General features: G+C 38.9%; 2 protein-coding genes across 8 annotated transcripts in view; one reads left to right on the forward strand and one right to left on the reverse strand.

The window, feature by feature from the left end:
• The window catches only part of MFAP3 (microfibrillar associated protein 3), an 82,888-nt gene extending 81,018 nt beyond the window's left edge, over positions 1-1,870 (reverse strand). For 2 of the 6 annotated variants that reach the window (XR_001301941.2, XR_002339794.1), the window contains exon 1: positions 1,789-1,870. The gene's annotated coding sequence lies outside the window, so the exon portion shown is untranslated. The other 4 variants (XR_002339795.1, XR_002339793.1, XM_003134126.4 and 1 more) reach the window with 3 other exon arrangements.
• FAM114A2 (family with sequence similarity 114 member A2) overlaps positions 1,832-24,328 on the forward strand; it is a 37,884-nt gene continuing 15,387 nt past the window's right edge. The window contains exons 1-9 of one of the 2 annotated variants that reach the window (XM_013984903.2): positions 1,832-1,922; positions 5,593-5,837; positions 6,398-6,497; positions 6,916-7,008; positions 10,778-10,869; positions 12,013-12,147; positions 12,628-12,786; positions 13,640-13,763; positions 18,746-18,825. In XM_013984903.2, coding sequence (XP_013840357.2) covers positions 5,607-5,837; positions 6,398-6,497; positions 6,916-7,008; positions 10,778-10,869; positions 12,013-12,147; positions 12,628-12,786; positions 13,640-13,763; positions 18,746-18,825 — 1,014 coding nt within the window. In that variant the 5' untranslated portion in view covers positions 1,832-1,922; positions 5,593-5,606. Of the gene's footprint in view, positions 1,923-2,061; positions 2,564-5,592; positions 5,838-6,397; positions 6,498-6,915; positions 7,009-10,777; positions 10,870-12,012; positions 12,148-12,627; positions 12,787-13,639; positions 13,764-18,745; positions 18,826-24,328 lie in introns of those variants that run through there. The other variant, XM_013984904.2, reaches the window with a different exon arrangement.

Below are 24,328 nucleotides of genomic sequence, written 5' to 3' on the forward strand. Positions count from 1 at the left end.
CTAGGGCTGCTTCCCACAGCACATGGAGGTTCCCAGGCTAGGGGTCTAATTGGAGCTGTAGACGCTAACCTACACGACCTACTCCACAACTCACGGCAACGCCGGATCCTTAACCCACTGAGCAAGGCCAGGGATGAAACGCGAGACCTCATGGTTCCTGGTCAGATTCCTTAACCACTGTGCCACGATGGGAACTCCGGGAAAATATTCTTCATAGAAGTGCTACTTATGTTAACATGTAATTCATTCATCATTTAAAATACATTAATAACTTTTTTGAAAGTTGTTTTGATATCTAAAATGGCATACTGATGACTGAAGCTATGCAAAACCTCTTTGACATTCTAAATAAATTTTACAAGAGTCAAAGAATCCTAAGACCAAAAAGTTTGAACTTTTTTTTGCTATATTATCAGCAGTATTTTAAAGATAAGGTTAAGACGTAGTAAAGTGGCTTACTGAGATTCAATTCTTCTCCCCTGCCCCTTGCTTTTTAGAGCGGCACTAGCGGCACAGGGAAGTTCCCAGGCTAGGGTTCAAATCAGAGCTATAGCTGCCAGCCTACACCACAGCCACAGTCACGTGAAATCCGAGCTACGTCTGTGACCTACAGCACAGCTCACGGCAATGCTGGATCCTTAACCCACTGAGTGAAGCCAGGGATCTAACCAACATCCTCACGGATCCTAGTCAGGCTCATTAACTGCTGAGCCATGAAGGGAACTCCCGAGATTCAACTCTTGAACCCCCAATTCTATGCATTTTCCATTACAATAGAAAACCAGAGAAAAACACCTACTTTATACTTAATGTTTTTGGGTTTTTTGGAATAGGTATTTTTAACATGCTCCCAGGTGATAATGATGGCCCTATATTTAAAAAGACACCATTGGAAGCAAAGCAAACAACCCAAAGGGTTTTAGGAAGTGACAATTATTATATACAGACATTAAAACGATAATTCTGAAAGCATTAAATCGAGTTGGAAGACTTGAGTTCTTAAAAGGCCAGGTCCTTTCACCTCTCTGGGACTCAGTTTTTCACATCTGTATAATGAAGGCACCCCCAGTGAGGTTCTGGCTGTCAGTTTGGGTTTCATGCATTCTCCCTGCTCAAGGGCAACTGAAGAAATACATCTTTCTGAAGAGGGGTCAGGAGTGGTTTAAAGTCATAAATCTGAACATGTCACTTTTCTGCACAGAAACCTTCAATGCTTTTCCACTGCTTTCCAAAAAGTCAAAATCCTTATGCTGGTTCGTAGACCCTACAAGATTTGGCCACTTTAAGTCTCCGGTCTCACCTTCCTCTTTTCGCTCCACTCTCAGTAGCCTTTTTCCTTTTCCTTGACCTGGCTCAGTTTGTTTCCACTATACGGGCTTTGCACTCGCTATTCCTTCTGCCTCTTAGACTCTTCTGCAAATCTTCATTAGGTTTACTCCTTCGCTTCGTTTCGTCACTTTATCCTGTTTCATTTTCTTTAAAGCATTCACTATCATCCTAGATAATCATGTTTGCCGACTTGCTTATGGAAGGCCTCCTCCACTAGGACGTCAACTACTTGCGAGCAAGGCTATAGTCGCTCGTAAACCAGGGTATCACAAGCGTCCAGAGTGGTGCCTGAAGAGGAACTCAGTAAACATACGATGGCCGAACGCTTGTAGGCCAGGCTTAAAAAGGGCAGCGATACCCCAGCATCCTTCACGTCGTACCCCGTCCCATAGGTTCAAACCCACGCCTCGGCACGCCCAGGAGCTCCCCAGCAGTGACCCCGAACGAGCCCTCACTCACCAGACGGGTGCGGAGCTTCTTCCGGCCCGAGAGGCTGCTTGACCCGGAAGTTCTCTCGGGTAGGCGAGGCCGTCTCCTCACTGAAGGAGGACTTCCGGGGCACTAGGAGCGGCCCCTCGGCAGCTGTGGCAACGGTGAGGGAAGCGGCGGGTTGCGTGTGGGGCTTCGCGGGAGGAGGCTGGCGGAGTGTGGGGTTCAGGGGTCGCCGGAGAAGGGGAGGGAGAGGCCTGGGGCTGGGAGGCGGGCGCCTCGCGGTGGGCGCTGAGGCTGCGGAAGCGCCTTGGTTATTGAAGCGCAACGCTTGTGTGGGGAGTTCTCGTCAGGAATTCTTAAGTCGGAGAAGTTAGGAGCGGAGCTTTACTCTAGATCTCCGTTTGGCACCTGTTCTTGTAATTGGGAAGAAGGCAGAGCGAATTTTGTTCGTCTAGAGACAAATCGTGGTTAATAACGATAGTAATGATCCGCACAACCACCACGTACTAACGGCGGCTGTTACCCGTGAGCGTTTTTGTGCCAGGCTCTGTTCCGAACCCCTCACACATTCAGTTTCGTCTTTCTCGGAGCCTTGGCAAGTGGTATTACTCGCACCATTTTACAGATAAGAACACGAGAGGCGCAGATAGGTGAACGAACTTTCCCGAGTCAGTGCAGTACAGAGTTGGGAGAAAGTCAGCCTAACCACAGAGCCCTTTATGTTATTTATTATATATAACGTATTCTCTATATGGTTTCTTGTTATGTGTTGTAGCTTGGAGAGTGTAAGGAGAGCCAAAAGGTAACTTTTTAAAAGTGTGTATTTACTCAGCTACACAAGAAGTGGATTGAATTTTGTGCAAGCACTGTGTAGTCTTTCCTATTAGGCCTCTGGAATAAATGGGGCAGAAATTGTTTAAAATTAGCTTTCAGTCTCCAGAGCTTGGCATATAACAGGTACTCAAAAAATGTTTGCAAGTAAATGAATGAATATTTCAGAGTTGTTTTGTATGTCTGTAAGTAGTTGTGTCCAGATTATTTTTTTCCTATGTGTTTTGAAAATGTATAATGTATGTATACGATGTATGGTTTGATAACTAGGATCCATGATGTTATATAAATCTGCTTTTCTTCCTTATGCTTTCCCATTATTTTTCCTGCTGTATTAACTACTCTTGGCATCTGTCTGTATTCCACGTTGTCATACCAGACCTTTGAGCTTTCCTTATGTGTTGTTTCCACACCCTTGAATTCTCTCACTGACATCTTCATCTGTCAAAATCCTAAGTGCCCTTTTAAGGCAGGTGTTGCATGTTCAGATGCCCATGGGGGGTAATCAGGTAACCTAAATGAGTCAGGTGGATTTGGGTGCCGATTATGAGGAACTAGAGAGCACTACCCTATCTAAAAGATATCAGCAACTATTTGGCATGAGCTAGTCAGTAAGTCAGATGTGGGCCGGTTGTTGGCAGATCTTTCAGTTTTACAGTGTAAGTTAGAAATATCTATTTGTATACAAAGTTTCATTTTTAAATGTTAGCAGTTAGTATTAAAAAAAATTTAGGAGTTCCCGTTGTGGCTCAGTGGAAATGAATCTGGCTAGTATCCACGAGGATGCAGGTTCGATCCTTGGCTTTGCATAGTGGGTTAAGGATCTGGCGTTGCCATGACCTGAGGTGTAGTTTGCAGATGCAGCTTGGAGCCTGTGTTGCTGTGGCTGTGGCTAGCAGCTGTAGCTCCGATTCGACCCCTAGCCTGGGAACCTCCATATGCTACTGGTTCGTCCCTAAAAAGACAAAAAGACCAAAAAAATAAAATAAAAAAAGTCTAAACACTATGCAGGCGAAATGAAAACATCTGTATGCCTGATTTGGGACTCACAATCCCAGTTTGTGGTCACTATTTTGTGCTTTTTTTCAGATATGAAAAATCCATGGATGTTCTCTTTTGATCCTGGCATACTTTTCCTTGCTCTCTGTTCTTTTAACAGTTTGGGTGTACCTCAATTATAGTGCTACTTCCAGTTAGTTACTAATATGTCTTTTTAGTATATTAGAAACATTTTGATGACACTGATGCATTGGGTCTAATTATATACTTTATTACATAAATATTGGAACAAAATAATGTGCTTGTTTATATCCAAGGTCTGTGTGTGTGTATGTATGTCTGAGATACATTTATTTCTCCCCTGGTAATATTTGGTTATCTGGAAACCAGCACCTGCTCTTTGTAAAAAGTCCAACATTATTTGGCTTTAATTGCCAAAGAGCTGAGCTTCTGGAAGGAATTAAATTGGTTACCATTGCTTTTTAAAAGCTGCTCTGGGAGTTCCCAGCTATGACACAGTGGGTTAGGAATCTGGCTGCAGAGGCTCAGGTTGCTGAGGAGGTGCAAATTTGATCCCTACCTGGTGTGGTGGGTTAAAAGGGTCTGGCACAGCTGCTGTGTAGGGCACAGGTGTGGTTTGGTTTCAGTCCATGGCTTGAGAATGTCCATATGCCACAGGTGCGGCCATTAAAAAAAACAAAACAAAACTGATGTAAATCCTATTCTGATAGCTTAGATTTCATAATCTCTGTAAAATAATTGAGGTAGGAATGATTCAAGATTAATAAGATTTTTAAAAAGATGTCAGGAAAAGTTGATAAATTGGATTCACTGAAATTAAGAACTTTTGCGCATCTTTAAGAAAAGGATGAAAAGATAAGCTATAAACAAATCACTTATCTGACAAAGGACTTGAATCTAGAATATAAAAAGAGCTCTCAAAACTCAACAGTAAAAAAAAAAAATCCTATTAGAAAATGAGCAAAAGATCAAATATTCTTTCACTGAAGAGGGTATATAGATGGCACATAAGCATATAAAAAATGTTCAGTATCATTAGCCATTAAAGACATGCAACTTAAAGCTCAAAGCCATAGTTAGATATCATAACACACCTACCAGAATAGTTCAAATAAAAAATAACACCAGCAAATGCTAATGAGAATGAAGAGAATTTGATCACTCCTACATTGCTGTTGGGAATGTAAAATGGTTTAGCTGTTCTGGAAAAGACTATGGCAACTTCTTATAAAACTAAACAAGTGCTATCGATTGCACTCTGGTCATTTATTCCAGGGAAATGAAAGCTTATATTCCTATAAAAACCAGTATATGAATATTCATAGCCATTTTATTTGTAATTGCCCTAAACAGGGACTGGCCTAGACATCTTTCAATAGGTAAATGGTTAAACAACTGATAGATCATACCAGGGAACATTACTCAGCAATAAAAAGGGAGAAACTACTAATACAACAACTTAATGGATCTTGAGGGACTTAATGCTGAGTGAAAAAAGGCAATCTCAAAAGGCTACAAATTCTGTGACTGCATTTATACAACATCTTTAAATGACAAAAGTATGAGATAGAGAATATCAGTAGTTGCTGTGTGTTAGAAGGAGGGTGGGACATGGCTAAAAAGGAATAATAACAGAAGGATTCTTGTAATCGAATTTTTCTGTGTCCTGATTGTGGTAATGGTCACATAAATCTGTGCATGTGATAAAGTTTTATAGAACTAATTACAAGTGCACAAATGAGTCCGTGTAAAACTAGTGAAATCTGAATAAAGCTGGTGGATTGTATCTTTCAGCATCCTGGTTGTGATATGCTATAGATGCACAAACTTCTACTGTGGGGGAACTGACTGAAGGATTTGTTAGACCTTTCTGTATTATTTCTTAACCTTGTGTGAATCAGTTATCTCAAAAGTTTAAACAAATAACTTATGTCAAAAAAAGCTTGTATAATTAATTGGGGGGGACTTTTATTTTACCAGGCAATGATCTAATCATGTCGGATAAAGATGACATTGAGACTCCAGTGGTAACTGAAGCAGCCCCCATCCTTGAAGATGAGAACTGTGAGCCAGCCAAGAATTCTGGGTCTCTTGATCTAAGTGCCAAGCCAGAGAGTAAATCAGAACCTGTAGTTTCTACTCGGAAAAGACCAGAGTTCAAACATTCCAGTGACCTTGAGACTTCAGAAGTTCTCCCTGTTCAGGCATCAGAGGCTGCAGGCAAAGTAGAGTATCTATTAAAAATTGAGATTAAAAAAATATTAGGGTTAAAAAGAAATATTAAGTAGATGCAAACTATTGCATTTGGAATGGGTAAGCAATGAGATCCTGCTGTATACCACAGGGAACTATATCTAATCACTTGTGATGGAACATGATGGAGAATAATGTGAAAAAAATATATGTATAAATGTATAACTGGGTCACTTTGCTGTACAGCAGAAATTGACAGAATATTGTAAATCAACTATAATAAAAAAATGAAAAAAATTTGAGTATTAGGATCAATACCAAACAGGGATTGTACCTATTTCTTTCCTTTTATAACATAAAATATAATTTTCTCAGCTGTATAAGTGCTTTTATAAGTCGTTGCCTTTGCTATGTGATGCTTATGTACAGGTAGCATACATCTGTCAAGCAGTATGTTTCTTTAGCCAAATAGTATACTTTGTTCACCTGTACTTTTGGCCAATAATTATCTCCCTTGAATATACACTCTTATTGTACTTAAATTTTTCCATTTTCCTTTGTCTTTTGTTTTTCTTCCTACGGGGGAAAATAGGAGGCTGTTTCCAAAGATGTACCCCAAACTGGATGGGGCTATTGGGGCAGTTGGGGCAAGTCCTTGCTCTCCTCAGCTTCAGCTACAGTTGCCACAGTAGGTAAGGTCATCAGTCATTTTACTAATTTCTGTGTGTATTTTGCTACAAATATGTGTTAGAAATTACTTTGTTAATCAGTCTTCTTCCATGATTACTCAAAGGCTTCATAGTTTGAGAATGCATTAGTAATGATGGGCTGATTTATACTGCCACTAGAGTTTGTAACATTTTCTCATTAGAAGGTTAACATTTAGGAATTGTTAATATAAAATTATTCTTTGGTGATAATCAATTTTTATTTTTATTTTTTGGTAAGGATACACTCCCAAAGATTAGTTATATATGGTCAAAATAACATGTCTTGTGGCCATAATGAATTTCAAAAACTGTAGGTTTAACTTTTGGTCTATTTCTTCAGTTTTGGTATCTAATGGTAAATAATATTCACATATAAAAATGTTACCATTTATCTCATTAGGACAAGGTATTTCAAACGTCATTGAGAGAGCGGAGACTTCCCTTGGAATCCCTAGTCCCAGTGACATTTCAACTGAAGTCCAGTATGCAGCAGGTCAGTGTGTGGAAATGTTAAATTCAGAATTATAGACGGAACATTTTTCCCTTAGTATTTATTGAGTGTCTGATATTCAGGGCATCATGGGACTGGTGAGAAAGGAGATTTGGAATCTTTAGCTAACAGGTCTGTGTCCTTTAACCACTCAGGTGTCTCTTCACTTCACTTTTCTCATCTATCGAATGGGGTGATATTTTATATTACAGAGGACTGTTGTAAACATTAAATAAATAAAGCCATAAATGTAGAATGTAAAAATTGCCAAGCTTTGTGCTTGGCACAAATGAACAAGAACTCAGTAGTAGTTAGCTGAGTTTGAATCTACTGGGGCATGAAAAATATTTTAATGTGGTTGTTTTGGTGTTGTCCCACAGTAACTAAGGTTTGGTTCATTTTTTAAAGGCTTTTTCTCTGTACTTCAGTTTGGGTAGTTTTTGTTGTGTCTTCAGATTTACTCATCTTCTGCTGTGTCTAGTGCTGATAAATCCATTCAATGACTTTAAAATTTTAGATATATTTTTCCACTCTAGAAATTCCATTTGTCTTTTTCATATCTTTGATTTTCACCCTGTTTTCTGTTTTAGTGTTCTTGTCTGCTAATACTATTACTGTCTGTCATTTGAATCTGTTTCTATTGACCAGTTTTTTTCTTGGTTATAGATTACAGTTTTCATTTCTTTGTTTGGATGCTGAACACTAAGAATGTTACATTGTTGAGTGGATTTTTTTTATAATTTTTAATTTTTGTCTTTTTAGGGTTGCACTTGTGGCTCATGGAAGTTCCCAGGCTAGGGGTCGAATTGGAGCTGCACCTGCTGGCCTATACCACAGCCACAGCAATGCCAGATTTGAGCCATGTCTGTGACCTATACCACAGCTCCCCGACTCACTGAGCAAGGCCAGGGATTGAACCTGTGTCCTCATGGATACTAGTCAGATTCGTTTCCTCTGAGCCACGATGAGAACTCCCAATTTTTTTTTTTTTAAAGGGGGTGTGAGTTCTGTTTTGCAGGTAGTTAAGATATTTGTAGATTGATCTTTTTAAAGCTTGATTTTAAGCTTCTTTAGGGTAAATCTAGAGTACCTTTTACTCTTAATAAGTGCTAGTTTAGCTCAACTACTAAGTTTCTGACCCTTCTGAGGGCTCTACCTAATTCCCAGGTATTTAACTAGGTTTCTCTACTTGATTGGTTGGAAGTCAGATTTCTCTCAGCCTAGCATGAGCTTTGGGCATTGTTTAGTGTACATCTCCATGGTAGTTCTTTGCTTACCATCATGGAATCTTCTAAAGCATGAGCAGCTTAGTATTCAGCCAAAGACTTAAGCACACATCTACGTAGGTAGCTGGGACTCTTTACCTCTGTAGCTCCCTGTCTACTACAAGCAGACCTCAAAGACATTGTGGGTTCAGTTCCAGACCATGGCACGAAAGCGAATATTGTAATAAAGCGAATCACACAATTTTTTTTTTGATTTTCCAGTGCCAATACAAGTTATGTTTATATTACATCATAACCTAGTAAGTTTGCAGTAGCATTATGTCTAAAAATGTACATACCTTAATTAAAAAAATCTCAATGCGAAAAAATACTATTATCTGACAGTGGAGGGTTGTACAAACCTTCAATTTGTTAAAAAAAAAATATCTGCAGAGTTCAGTAAAATGAAGTATAATAAAATGATGCATGCTTGTACTCTGACCTGCAAATTCCAGGTGTTTTGGTTTCCTGGACGCCAATCTCTGTCTCTTATACTTCGTAAGACTGCCATGCTCTGCTTAGGTTTCCCTCCCTGTGCTGTGATCTAGCAAGCAAGCCAATCATAGAGTTCCCTTCTTTGTTTCTCTTCTTTCCTGAACCATAGTCCTGCATGCTCTGTGTAAAGTCTGAAGACAGTTGTTTCTTATATTTTGTCTAGTTTTCTAGATACTATGGTAGAAGGGCAAGACTGATAGATACTAGATAATCCGTCATAGCTGGAAGTGGAAGTCCTCCTTAAAATAGATTGTTGATCTCCTGTAAGAGATGTCAGTGTTAATAAAATAGAATGAGGTTTTTTTTTTGTCTTTTTAGGGCCACACCCAGTGGCACATGGAGGTTCCCAGGCTAGGGGTCTGAACAGAGCTGTTGCTGCCGGCCTATGCCACAGCCACAGCAATACCAGATCTGAGCCGTGTCTGCTACCTTTACCACAGCTCATGGCAGTGCCAGATCCTTAACCCACTGATAGAGGCTAGGGATTGAACCGGAAACTTCATGGTTCCTAGTTGGAGTCTTTTCTGCTGCACCACAATGGGAACTCCAGAACAAGGTTTTTTTTAAATTAAAAAAAGGTTTTACTGGAGAATAGTTGATTATAATATCATGTTAGTTTCAAGCATACAGCACAGTGATTCAATTAGACAAATAGAACAGGTTTAAAAAAATACTTGGTAATGTATGTGTGAATTCTATGAAGAAATATTTTCTAGGATAGAGTTTAAAATAGCCTGGATTTGGAGTTCCAAATGTGGTTCAATCCCTGGCCGTGCTCAGTGGTTTAAGGATCTAGCATTGCTGTGAGCTGTGGTGTAGGTTGCAGACGCAGCTCAGATCCAGTGTTGCTGTGGCTGTGGCATAGGCCAGCAGCTGTAGCTCCGATTGTACCTGTAGCCTGGGAACCTCCATAAGCTGCAAGTGTGGCCCTGAAACAAAACAAAAGAAAACAAACAAACAAACAAAAAATAGCCTGGATTTTAAAAAGTCAGATTTGTTGAGTTATAATTAATATAAAGTTTACTCTTTTTAGGTACAGTCATCCTGTGGTATCTATGAAGGATTAGTTCTAGGAGCCCCTCCATGGATATCAAAAGTGTCAGATGCTCAAATCTTTTACATAAAATAGCATTGTATAGGGGGAGTTCCCGTTGTGGCACAGCGGAAATGAATCTGCTAGTAACCATGAGGTTACAGGTTCCATCCCTGGCCTCGCTCAGTGGGTTAAGGATCTGGCGTTGCCTTGAGATGTGTAGGTCGCAGACGCACTTCAGATCCTGGTTGGCTATGGCTGTGGCGTAGGCCAGTGGCTGTAGCTCTAATTGGACCCCTAGCCTGGGAACCTCCATATGCCACAGGTGCAGCCCTAAAAAGCAAAAAATAAAATAAAATAGTATTGTGTAGTTGGCTCTCTGTATCTGTGGATTCTGCATCCATGGAACGAGGGCCAAATGTATATAGTTTTACATGTTTTGACAAACATACAGTCCTGTTTATGTTGATAATCACAGTTCATTGTGATTATACAGTTGTAGAATATTTCCTATATCTGTATAGGCAATCAAAACACAAGACTGTTTTAATCCCTGCCCCCCCCCAAAAAAAAGAATCCCCTCATGGCCCTTTATAGTCACTCCCCTCCACTTGTTCTTAGCTTTTAGCAACCACTGATAGGTTTTCTGACTCTTTGGTTTTATCTTGCCAGAAGATCATGTAAACAGAATCACGTAGTATATACTCTCTTATGTTGTGAGCCACACGGGAAGTCTGATACTCTCTTGTATATATCAGTACTTTGTTCAAAAGATTGGATTTAATTTTTGAAATGAAAATGAAAAAAGTTATCTTAGCTTTTATTTTAAAGTAGTCAAATGGTTTAAAATAATAAAACAGAAAGGTCTAAGGACTTGTGTGTGGGAAGGAGGGTCTAATTTTTAAAAAATCATGTTGATGTTGAAAGCAAACTATTTATGGACTGTCTCCTCATATTTACACATCCCTCCCTCCTATAGGAGAGACAAATGCCAAAGAGAGTGAAAACTCCTCTCCAGTGAGTGGGCCATTTGGGGTATTCTCAACCATCTCTACTGCTGTTCAGAGCACAGTGAGTAAAAAGTAAAGGTGCTTCCTTCCGTGATTGTAATGGGTTTTTGTCTCTTTCTCCCTCTTTTCCTTGAGAAGTCATGGAACTGGGAATCCAGATTGCCTGCTCATTCACTTTAATCTTAGGGGCAGAGTGAGAGTACTCGAAAACCTTCTTTGAAAAAGTAAGGGGTGAAGCAGGAGTGGAGTAACAGAGAAGTGGTGTATATAATATTTTATGGACTAGAAATTCTTGGTTTGGTGGCTCTAGGAAAACTCTGCTTTACAAAAGTATTTTTGCGTCTTTTAGTCAAGAGGAAATGAGATGTTTATCATAAATACTTATAAATCTATAGATAATTAGAAACATTTTTAAAAGGATTATATAGGAAGCTTAATATCTTTCCTACATGAGTATAGTTAGGTAGTACATTTTAGTTTTAACTTTTTACTGAAGTATAACCTATATATAGAAAAGTGAATCATAAGTGTTCAGTTTGAATTTTCACGATGTGAATATATTCAGACTAAGAAACAGTATAGTGGTGCATCAGATGTCTCCCCTGTGCCCTCTCCCAGGTTTTTCAGCCTGCCCCTCTTGCCCACTGAGGTAACCACAATCCTGTCTTCTCCCTTGGCAGATTAATTTTGCCTGCTGTATAAACGGAATCATACATACTCTATCTGCCTTCTGTCACTCATTATTATGTTTGTATAATTTTTTCTGTAGTGTAATTAGTGTAGCATAGTCCGTTTTCTTTGTTGTATTCCATCAAGTGACTGTGTCACATATAGTCATTCCAGAGTTGGTGAGTATTGGGGTAGTTTCCAGCTTTTAGCTTTTATTTTTTTTTTTTTATTTTTTTAAAATAGCACTGCTATAAGTGTTCTTGTATGTCTTTTGATGAACCTCTGTGTATTTTTGTGGAGTATATAAATATGCGTGGAGTTGCCAGGTCAGAGGATATTCATATGTTCGACTCTTGTGGATACTGACAGCTTTCCAAAGTGGTTATACTGCTTTCCATTCCTATAAGCAATGTATGATTGTTTCAGTTGCCCCACAATCTTGCCAGTGATTGGTATTATTAGCTGATATTTTATGTAATCAAAACATACAGGTGTCTTTTTTCAGTATTGTAATGAGGATGCATGTGTTTCTTAGGGAAAGAGTGTTATCAGTGGGGGTTTGGATGCCTTAGAATTCATTGGGAAAAAGACAATGGATGTAATAGCAGAAGGGGATCCTGGATTTAAAAGAACCAAGGGTCTGATGAACCGGACTTCTACTCTGTCTCAGGTACTGTTTGCCTTTGTTTACTTCCTGTTTCTGTTTTGATCTGTAATTTTGCATGTGGTAACTTGAGACCTTGTTAGTATCCTCTTGGGAACTTTTCAGTGACTTTGTTTTTTTTTTTTTTTGATGGGGGGAAGCACACTGAGAGTCCTGATGCTTAGTTCTTTTTCACTCCTAGTTCCTTTCTGCAGGAGCCCCTATCAGTGCAGTGTAAGATGCCCAGCCCTTTCAGGTTGTTTATTAGATTAATGGTAAGACCACTTGCAGAGAAACACCTGGCTCCTGAGGTGTTATTTACCCTGTCTACAATCAGATTATGTGATCATTTTTTTTCTGCAATGCCTGAGCCTGTTGGATTTGAATCACAATTCCAAGAATGGAAGGGCAGTGTTACCCATCTCAGTTTTGCTTCCCTTGACTTTCAGAACTCACCCATAAGCTCTCATTACCTGTTGCAGTGTAATACCTCCTTCTCTCTTTTAGGTTTTAAGAGAGGTGAAGGAGAAAGAAGAGCTATGGACTTCCAATGAGGTAACCATAGAAACAGACAAGAAAACTCATTATGGGTTACTCTTCGATGAATTTCAAGGCCTTTCACATCTAGAAGCTCTGGAGATGCTCTCCCGAGAAAGTGAAATAAAGGTAATTCTAAACTGAAAATTTCATTTGGAGTAGTCTTTAAGTAAAAGCACACTGCATCATTTCTTTTTGTGCAGTTAGAAGATGAAATGTATGTCAGATAGAGATTTGAGACTTTCTGAAAATATTGTACCAAAACAAACCAAAAAAACTAATGTTTGTTCTTATTGCTAGAAATAGAACGTCAAGTGTTATTTCTTTAAATTTAAACAAAAATGGAAAGATTAACAGAGGTCTTAATAGCACATCTGTTATTTTTCCTTCATCTTGGCCTTTTTTTTTCTTTTTTTAGTTTCTTTGGTTTAAGCTGCCGATTTGAATAGTTACCTTTAGCTTTTGATTCAAGGCTATTTCATTTCCCCTCATTTCTAAGCCACTTTTAAGCGCTAATAATTTCGAGACATTGCTGGCTTATTTATTTATTTATATTTTGCTTTTTAGGGCTGCGACATATGGAGGTTTCCAGGCTAGGGGTCCAATTGGAGCTGCAGCTGCCAGCCTACGCAATGGCCACAGCAACATGGGATCCAAGCTGCGTCTGCCACCTACACCACAGTTCATGACAATGCGGAATCCTTAACCCACTGAGCGAGGTCAGGGATCAAACCCGCAATGTCATGGTTCCTAGTCAGATTTGTTTCCACTGCGCCACGATGGAAACTCCTGGCTTACGTTATTTTTGAAAGCACAAATTCTCCCTACTTTTCTGTGATAACCAGCTTCTTCTATTAAGGTTCTTAAGGAAGAACTTGTGAATTAATAATTTTAATTTTAATTTGATCTTTGGTCTCGTTTCCATTTGAGTATGTTTTTCTTTTTCTCTCATACTCTTGCTTACCATTTTGTATCAATTCAGGTGAAATCTATTCTTAATTCTCTAAGTGGAGAAGAATTAGAGACTCTGAAACTTGAATTGGAGCAACTCAAAGAAGCCTTTTCCCTAGCAGAGTTCTGTGAGGAAGAGGAGGAAGAGACGAAAGGTAATACAGAAATCCAGCATCTTAGTGGGAATGATGTAGTGTGTTTATATGCAATGACCTTGAAACTAATCTCTCCAATTACATTAGCCTGATTTAACTTTTATTTAAGAAATCGAAGTATAGGAGTTCCCGTCATGGCTCAGTGGTTAATGAATCCGACTAGGAACCATGAGGTTTCGGGTTCAATCCCTGGCCTATGCTCAGTGGGTTAAAGATCTGGCATTGCTGTGAGCTGTGGTGTAGGTTGCAGACTGCTCAGATCCCGTGTTGCTGTGGCTCTGGTGTAGGCCGGTGGCTACAGCTCCTATTAGACCCCTAGCCTGGGAACCTCCATATGCCGCAAAAAAAAGGCAAAAAAAAAAAAAAAAAAGACATTGAAGTATAGTTGATTTCTAATATTGTCTGCGTTTCAGGTGTACAGTGAAGTGATTCAGTTACATATATATTTTTAGATTATTTTCCATTATAGGTTATTATAAAATATTGAATATAGTTCCCTGTGTTATACAGTAAATTCTTGTTGTTTTATCTATTTTATGTATGGTACTTTGTATCTGTTAATCCCATATTCCTAATTTATCCCCCCATCCCTTTGATAACCACAAATTTGTTTTTTATGTCTATTAATCTGTTTTTTGTTTTGTATATATAATCATTTGTATTATTTAAACATTTTTTGTTTTTCTTTTTTTAAAGATTTTAGTTGATTTGCAGTGTTGTACATTTCTGTGTACAGCAGAGTGACCCAGTCACACATGATATTGTATAGTATTTGTCTTTCTCTGTCTGACTGACTTCACTTAGTATAATAATCATTAGGTCTATCCATGTTGCTTCAAGTGAGGATATTTCATTCTTTTTGTGGCTGAGTAATATTCCATTGTATATATACATATACTGCATCTTCTTAAACCAATCATCCAGTTATATAGTATCTTGCTAAATGACAGCTAACTCCATGTAGAAAGAGTCCTGATATGTAATGGTTCTTGAATATAAATTTTTAAAGCTGGGAGTTGTTGTTATGGCTCAGCAGTTACGAACCTGACTAGTGTCCATGAGGATGTGGGTTTTATCCTGGCCCTGCTCAGTGGGTTAAGAATCCGGTGTTGCTGTGAGCTATGGTGTAGGTTGCAGATTGGCTTGGATCCAGCATTGCTGTGGCTGTGGTGTAGGCTGGCAGCTGCAGCTGTGATTGGACCTCTAGCCTGGAACTTCTACATGCTGTGGGTATGGCCCTAAAAAGCAAAAAAAAAAAAAAAAAGAAGAAAATTAAAGCTGTTCTGAGACATTGAGAAGGCAGTAAGTATGGTGGAAAACAGGATGGGTTTTGGAGTTACACCTGGGTTCGAAATCAAGATCTGGAGTTCCCATCCTGGTGCAGTGGAAATGAATCTGACTAGGTACCATGAGGTTCTGGTTCAATCCCTGGCCTTGCTCAGTGGATTAAGGATCTGGTATTGCCGTGAGCTGTGGTGTAGGTTGCAGATGAGACTCGGATCTGGTGTTGTGGATGTGGCATAGGCTGGGAGCTTTAGCTCCGATTAGACCCCTAGCCTGGGAACCTCCATTTGCTGTAGGTGTGGCCCTAGAAAGACAAAAACCAACCAACCGACAAACCAAAAAAAACCCCAAATCAAGATCTGCCATTTACTAAGCCATGTGACTTTTGGAAGTTACTTAACCCTGAACTTGTATTCCTCATCTGTGAGTAGAGGTGGCTTATTCCTCTCAGGTTGTTACAAGGACTGAATGAAACACTACGTTTAATGTGTGGCTCATAGTAAATACTCAACAAATGGTGGCTGTTATTTTCATTTTTAGGGTGACATAAATAACTAAATAGGGATCTGCATTTTCAAAGTTTCTCTTAGGAAACCCATATATTAGTTTCGATTTGGCTTAAGTTGCTCTTTTGTTCCTAACCAAGCCCTGGTATGACAAGCCCAAGTTATTTATGAACTTAATTTATTTGTACATTGTGGCATTAACAGTGTTTGCTTAATTTAGTGAACATCTGGCTTTACATAGTAATCAGGAATCCCGATCTTTAAATACCGTTCAGAGGACACTGAGGGAGTTTCTGAACAGATGGATTTATGTCTATGATATTTTTCTTCCCTACCTATTTACCAGAGATCAGGATTCTGCAAAGTTACCACTGGATTGCTGCATGCCACTGTTTCAACAGCAGTCCCCAGTGGTTTTGGTTAAGAATTCAATACTGATCTTGGTATTTAATTGCATCTTGATGAAGTTGTTTTTAAGAAGGTGGTAGTCATGAGGAGAAAAAAATGCACAGAACCTAGTTCTCATGATGTTGATCATCTTCAGTTTCTATCAGCATCCTTAACCCTGGCCCCTCTATCTTGTACACCTGATCCTTTCGCTTTGGAAGGAGACATCCTGATTGAGATGCCAGCCTCTCTCCTGAGTTCCTCCAGAGCACTAACCCTGCCTTCCTTCCATCCTTACATACTTTTATTCTAATGTAGCAATTGCTCTTTACCCTCATGTCTGTGGGGATACTGACAAGGATCTCCATTTTCCCCTTGTATTTTATTTTACCTTACTTTTAAATATTTATTTGTTTTATTTTTTAGATTTTACATATAAGTGGTGACATACAGTTTTTGTCTTTTTCTGTCTCACTTATTTCACTAAGCATAATACCCTCCAAGTCCATACATGTTGCAAATGCAAACATTTTTTGATTCAACCCTTAGGAGTAAAAATTTTTTTTTAGCACTGAGACTTAGTGTGTGTACATTTGAATGTGTATAAATTAAACACAGGTACCATATAAAACATAATAACATTATTTACATTCTAAAGTACATCCTAAAAAAAGAATTTCTTGAAGAATGAGATAAATGTCTCTGAGTAAAAGTTTCATTTTTTTTTAAACCTTCTATAATCTATTGGATTATTTTGTGAACCCTTTGAGGTGCTTGCATCTCTCTTGAATTTGGATTCATCTCTTGCTTCCAAATAATTTAGAGCTTAGCTGGGAAAACAAAATCTCACCTAAGAGTTGGGTTTTAGACAGTAGGTTATGATTAGGAGTTGTTTAGGTGAACTACATAGGTTAAAGTTGTATTGTTTAGTGAGATCGGATTTCCCCAAACTATGTTATTCCTGGGTGGATCACTAAACCATTTGAATTTCTGCCTTCAATGCCAAGAGAAGATAAAAGGATAGCAGATGAAAAGAGGAAAACCAGGTCAGATTTTTTTTCTTGAGGATTTTTGGGAGAAAGCAGGTATGAAATAGTAATAATTTGCTCTGATAACTATGAACTGCTAAGAAATACTCATGTAGATTATAAGTGCTAAGAGATTTCTGTGAACAAAAATTCTGTCTATAGTCTTTAGTGCAGAGAAGACTTGGGCTGGGCTTCAAAGTAGAAATTGAATAGGAACTTAGGTAAGTCGAACGGAAAAGAATATTTCTGGTCATTCATTAGGATATGTTGATTGTTTTTGATCTTTTTTCTTTTTTTTTTGTCTTTTTTCCTTTGCTAGGGCCGCTTCCCGTGGCATATGGAGGTTCCCAGGCTAGGGGTCTAATAGGAGCTGAAGCCGCTGGCCTATGCCAGAGCCACAGCAACGTGGGATCTGAGCCGCAACTGCAATCTACACCAGAGCTCACGGCAATGCTGGATCCTTAACCCACTGAGCAAGGTCAGGGATTGAACCCACAACCTCATGGTTCCTAGTCGGATTTGTTGATCACTGTGCCACTACGGGAACTCCAATTGTTTTTGATCTTGACTCACCTGTATGCTTGCATGTTTCTCAGGTATTAAATATTCCAAGTTCCACATCATCTTTCATCAAGCTTATTCTAACAGCTTCCTTATCATTCTTCCAGCATTTTGGAATCGTTTTCCTCTTCCTTTCTTCTTACCTACCATTATTCTTTCCTGGATCTTGGATTATTGCCTCAGTGTTCCTTCCTCCCTTGTTTTCCTTTCAGTCCATTCCCAACCAGGAGCTAAAGTGATCTTTCTAAAATTTAAATTGGGCTGTTTAAAATCGTTCAGTGGCTCCCCACTCTCTTAATAAAAAGTTTGACTTCCTCTCCATGGTTTATAACACCGTTTATTATCTGGATCCTGCTTACTTTCCTAGCTCCATCATTCTACCCCTTTGCTCCTTCCATTAAGTTATTCCCAACCATATTAAACTTCTCGCCATGCTTTCATGCTTTCTTTTACCTCTGGGTCTCTCTTTTTTTTTTCCTTAGTCTTTTTAGGGCAGCATTCTTGGCATATGGAGGTTTCCAGCCTAGGGATTGAATTGAAGTTGCAGCTGCTGGCCTCCACCACAGCCACAGCAATCCCAGATCTGAGCCTCGTCTCTGACCTACACCACAGCTCTGGGCAGTGCTGGATCCTTAACTCACTGAGCAAGGCCAGGGATTGAGCCTGAGCCCTCATGGATGCTAGTCAGATTCGTTTCTGCTTAGCCATGACTGGAACTCCTATCTAGATCTTCGTACTTGTTTTCTCTGCCTGAAACTCTGGCTAGTTTGTACTTGTTTTTTATGTCTCAACCTAAATTCCACTTCCTTGGAAGCACATGCCTAGTACCCACTTAGTACTCTGCCTTCATCAGTTCTCCATTCATACATCTAGGATGTAATCCGAAGGATACAGGGTATGGATTAGGGGCAGGAAGGCCAAAGTTTGACTACTAATTTGTTATGAGATTTTGGGGAAATAAACTAACCTCTTCAAGCTATAGTTTCTTCATCCCTAAAATGAGATAGTGACAATTTTTTATAAGCCTATTGAAATAATTCCTTAATATAGTCTATATATACAAGGATTCTGTGAGCACTAAAGCACCTTGCTCGTATAATTTGCTTCTGCTGTTATTACTACTACTGCTGTTCCTACCATTCCTCTCCTCTCCCAGCCCCCTGCAGTGATTCTCATGAGTTTTCTGCAGTGTTTTACATGGAGCTTGTTTTCTTAGGGGATGAAGACTTCACCAAAGAGATAACAGAGCTGTTTTCCCAGCTGCATGTCTCCTCCAAACCAGAGAAACTTGCCAGGGTAAGTTTTTCCTTCTTGGTGATTTTCAATTTTTTACTTATATGGATTTAATGGATATAAAACACAAGATTGTAAATTTCTGACAAAGATGTCACCAAAATTGAGGGTATATTCTGAGTTCTGTACCTCCTGCCTGCCTTGTGTTCTTGCACTCACACTGCACCCTCCTGCCCCCAGCCCCCAACACATCTGCCATCCTCACTTGCTTTTATTTGAAATGCTCTGCTTGTCTGAAATTTTAAATTAAGTCACGGTGTTGGTCAGGTAAAGTTAGCAGTGCTCACGAGCCATTGTGGTACCAATGGGCTAGTTCGGTCTTGAGATCTCACTGTTCTTAGGACTCTGAGTGATTCAGAGATGGTGGACATGGCCCCTGCCTTTAGGTAATTGGAGGTTGTCATTTTCCAGAACCCAGTAATTCAGGTGATGAACATTTGGCTTGTAGAAATAAGAGACTCCATGGCCTAGACCTTAACCTTTGGTAGTGATGCCTGAGCTGTCTTCACACATCTGGTATATGGAGAGACTTTGGTCATAACTCAGAGTGGATCGAGAGAGAGTGTTTGAAGAGTGGTACCCACCTGGCATATATGGCAGTGCCAGCTTGTGGGACACTCTTCGCTGAGTCTTGGACTGCTTGCTGCCTTTTCACCTTTGTCTCCTAAACTCAAGAAACATTTCAGGCTCAGTTAACAGCAGGCACACATTGCTCCCTGGCCAGGAAGAGCTGATAGCCATCGTACAGTCATCATAGTCACCTCTTGCGTACCCCTGGGTACGGAATGTGATGCTTGAGGGATGTTCTGCCACTCTCCCATACCCAGTGAAAATGCGGCATTTTCCAAGAAAGCTTTACAGAACCTTGCCTCAGCAGCTTGTCTCCCTCATCTCACTTATGGCACTTTAGCTATAGCACTTTCTAGCTTGTATCATGGTATTTTATGTTTTGGAAATAATATCAAACTAGAGAAAATTTGCAAGTATACCTTTTTTGCAGATGCACCTATTAACATTTTATTTCATTTGTTTCATCATTTGTGCTTGAGCATATGTTCTTTCTTCCTATCCATTTTTACTCCACCCTCATATACACATTATTATTATTATTTTTTTAAATTTAAAAATTTTTGTTTTTTAGGGCCACACCTGTGGCACATGGAGGTGTCCAGCCTAGGGGTCCAACTGGAGATACGGCCACCAGCCCATGCCACAGCAATGTGGGATCAGAGCTGCGACCTACACCACAGATCGTAGCAATGCCAGATCCTTAACCCACTGAGTGAGGCCAGGGATTGAACCTGCAACCTCATGGTTCCTAGACGGATTCATTTCCACTATGCCATGATCAGAACTCCATGTTATTATTATTATTGGAACGATTTTTGAGAGTAAATTGTAAACATTATAGCTCTTTACTCCTAAATATTTCACTGTATGTCTCCTAAGACTATGGATAATGCCTTTCATAACAGCAGTAGTTATCACAAGCAGTAAATTTAACATTGATACCATACTTTATTTAATCTGTTGTCTACCTTCCAGTTTTGTTAATTGACCTGATAATGTCCTTCGTATTCAGTTTTTTCGTTTAACATTGGAACCAGTTCATGATTATGAATTGTATTTGTCATGTGCTTTGTCTTTTTTAATCTGTAAATTTTTGTTTTGTTTTTTGTTTTAGTCTCTCTTAATCTAGAATAGTTCCTCAGCCTTTGTCTTTTATGATTTTGACATTTTTGAGAAATAGAGACCCTTTTCCCCTTTATAAAAATAGAATATTCCTCACTTTAGGGTTATCTGATGTTTCCTCATGATTAAAGTCAGGCTATGCATTGTCAGCCACAAGATCTCATGAGTGATGTTGAATTCTTCGCAGGGTATCATACATCAGGGCACATGATGTCCATCTGGCCCTTACTGGTGATGTGTTGTCTGATTTTGCACTGCCTGGTTATGATTTTGTTCCTGTGCTGCTAATGAGCTGTATGTGGGGAGACATTTTAAAACCATACAAATATCCCACTCATAATTTAGCATCCTAGATTTAGCAACTATTCATGATTCCTGCTGCGCCAGTCTTTACTGTGATGGCTGCAGAATGATGATTTGTTTCAACTCCAGGATGTGGTACATGTGTACAAGTTGGCTCTTGATATTCTATTTATAGTTAAGAGCTCTCTCTTCTCCACTTAGCTTTTCATTTATTTTCTATTTGTTTTTGGTATAATCACATGGATTTCTTTTTTTTTTTCCCTATTGCTTTGTAATCCATTACTGTCTTTAATTATTTTGATGTTTAAATTGCCCTTCTAAGCTGATTCTTGTGTAACATACCCCATTAGTTTTTGCAGGTGGAGTGGATGGAATTGAGAGAGAGTGACACTTATTTTCTGGCATAACAAGATCTTGTACTTCCATATTTCTTCCCCTGGAATCAACCTGTTCTTCAAGGAGCCATGGTTCCTTTTTGGTATACCTGGATGCTAGGTGTGCTCATTGCTACTGGGCTATCTGCTTCTAGGCCCTGTTGGCAAAGCTAGGAAGTATATTCAGGTATACACAATGCACCTATACGTGTTTATGTATAAGTGTGTGTGTATACACATGTATGCGTGCATATTTTAGAGATTGTGAGTTTACAATGATAACTTCTGTTTCATTTCCTATAGGTCCAACCTATAGGGGTCCTCCTTGCCTTTCCCCATTATATGTTTATATTTCTTTTTCACAGTAAGAATCCTGTCTCCAAACAAGATTATTGTATTTCCTAATTCCCTCAATCCTATAATGCATCTGAAAGGATTTCATTGCTTTGCCCATACTACTATAAAACCAACCTACAAAAAATATTTTATTTATTTACTATCTCCTCTGTGTTAATTTAATTTTATCTTTGAATATATAGACTATTAACATGTTTTCAGATGTCGAAATTGTATCAAAAATATACTCAGAGAAGTGTTACTCCCTCTCAATTCCCATCCACTCCATCTCCCCTCTCTGTTTATTATTATTATTTATTTATTTATTATTATATTTTTTTCTCTTTAGGCCCACACTTGCAGCACATGGAAGTTCCCAGGCTAGGGGTCCAATTGGAGCTGCAGCTACCGGCCTACACTACAGCCACAGCAACGCTAGATCTGAGCCTCATCTGTGATCTGTGCCACAGCTCAAGGCAATGCTGGATCCTTTAAAACCCACTGAGCAGGGCCAGGGGTCAAACTCGCATCCTCATGGATACTAGTTAGATTCTTTTTTTTTTTTTTTTTTGTCTTTTTGTCTTTTTCTTTGTTGTTGTTGTTGTTGCTATTTCTTGGGCCGCTCCCGCGGCATATGGAGGTTCCCAGGCTAGGGGTTGAATCGGAGCTGTAGCCACCGGCCTACGCCAGAGCCACAGCAACGCGGGATCCGAGCCGCGTCTGCAACCTACACCACAGCTCACGGCAACGCCGGATTGTTAACCCTCTGAGCAAGGGCAGGGACCGAACCCGCAACCTCATGGTTCCTAGTCGGATTCGTTAACCACTGCGCCACGACGGGAACTCCTAGATTCTTAACCCACTGAGCCACAATGGGAATTCCTCCCCTCTCCTTTTAGATGTTAAACTTTCTTGCTTTCCAGCATATCTTTCCAGTGTTTCTTTTTTAGACAAGTAGATATATTTTAAAGATAAGCAGATAATTTTCTTACCTCTTTCTTATATAAAAGCTAACATACTGTATATATTCTTTAGCACTCTATTCACTTTAACCATGTGCAAATGTATTTTCATAAAATTATCATAGGTTTTTGTTTTTAAATGTATCTTACCTCCCTTTCTAAAACTTAGATTTCTTCAAGGCTGGATCTGTGTTTTATCAGTTCTTAAAATTCTAGCTCTGCCATCTTTTTACTTTTTGTGTGGTCTTGAGCAAGTTGCTTAACCTCTGTCTGTGCCTCAGTTTCTCTACCTGCAAAGTAGGAATAATATAGGGTTCTGTGAGGATTTAATGTGTTAATACACACAGAGTTCTTAAAAGTGTCTGGCCCATAGTAAATACTGTTTATGATCCTCAAGATGCTAATTCATTGTGTTGCACATTTAAGATGTTCAATTGATATAAATGCAATAAACCTTTATTTTGCTAGATGCTAGGGAAGCAGTAATGGAAGAGACATTGTTTCTGTGCTGAAAGAGATCATCATAATAAATAAATTACTTTTAAAAAGTTAGTAACCCATAATTTATGTGGTAGTCCTAGTCATTCTCTGAAAACAGTCTTCATATTGTTTACATTTTGGGTGTTGAGGCTTAAGATGTAGAATGGTTAAGGATCAGGGCCTGATTATTTCCGGGGATTTATATGAGAGTCTGTGTGATGCCAGGGAAAAGCAATGAAGCAAAAGTCTGAGAACACAGTTCTAATTCTTATTCTGATCCTCACATATGAGGTGGTCAAATCCCATTTTTTCTCCAGGCCTCATTTTTTTCAGTTGGAAAAAAGTAAATGGTTAGAGCAGCTAAACTCAAAGGTGCTTTTTAATTCTTAAGTCTCTAGACTGATGTTTCAGACTGATTTAAAGGTTTGGAGAGTGGGTAGCATTGATATTTTTTGAAAGGAATGATAAATTACATTGAGTTGGCACAATAGATCATAGTAACTTCACTTAATGTATTTATTACTAGAGATGTTATTTTGAGTGTGTATTATGCCTACAAAAATATCTCTAGTTATGTTAAATTTATAGTATCAGTTTTCTTTTTGTTTTATGTGGCCTTATCTTTTCATTTTTCTTTTTTCCATCTCAGATAATTCATTGTCTTTATTTTTCTCTCATTTTATCTCTTCAACGAAATTGTGAGAATCTCACATATTTTTAGACTATTAGTCAACTGTTATGGTTCTTGACAGCCCCATCTCTCTCTATTCTGTTCAATGTAAATTTCACCACTCAGACCTTATCTTTTAACATGCTTCTCCCATATTGGCCTTTGTTCTGTTCCTTGAATATACCAACCTCGTTTCCCTCTGCTTACAATTCTCATTGTCTAAATATTTTACATGGTGGACACCTCAAATTTCATATTTCAGCTCAAATATCACTCCTCAGAGACTCTTCCCATCTAAACTGAATCTGCTTTCTACTTACCCAGTCTATACTCTCCATCACTCCATTTTATTTTCTTCATACATTTATGTGTTTACTTGTTAATTGTCTTTACATACTAGAATAAAGATTATCAGGGTCATAGTTTGTATTAATCACCACTCCTGTAAGACCTAGGATGGTGCATAACATATATTTGCAACACATAAATGAATAAATAAATGTCTGCACTCTGTTATCTAGTCTTGTCAGTTACCTCACAGTTTTCTCAGCACATTCTGTGTTTTCTTTCTTCTAATCCTTTATATAGTGAATTCTTTTTTTTTTTAATTTGAGAGGTTATGCTTAAGTAATAAGAAGGTTATAGATCAGAGCCAGATTATTCCTGAGGGACTTTGTGGGAGGCCCCAC

Source organism: Sus scrofa, chromosome 16 (assembly GCF_000003025.6).
Source record: "Sus scrofa isolate TJ Tabasco breed Duroc chromosome 16, Sscrofa11.1, whole genome shotgun sequence".
NCBI lineage: Eukaryota > Metazoa > Chordata > Mammalia > Artiodactyla > Suidae > Sus > Sus scrofa.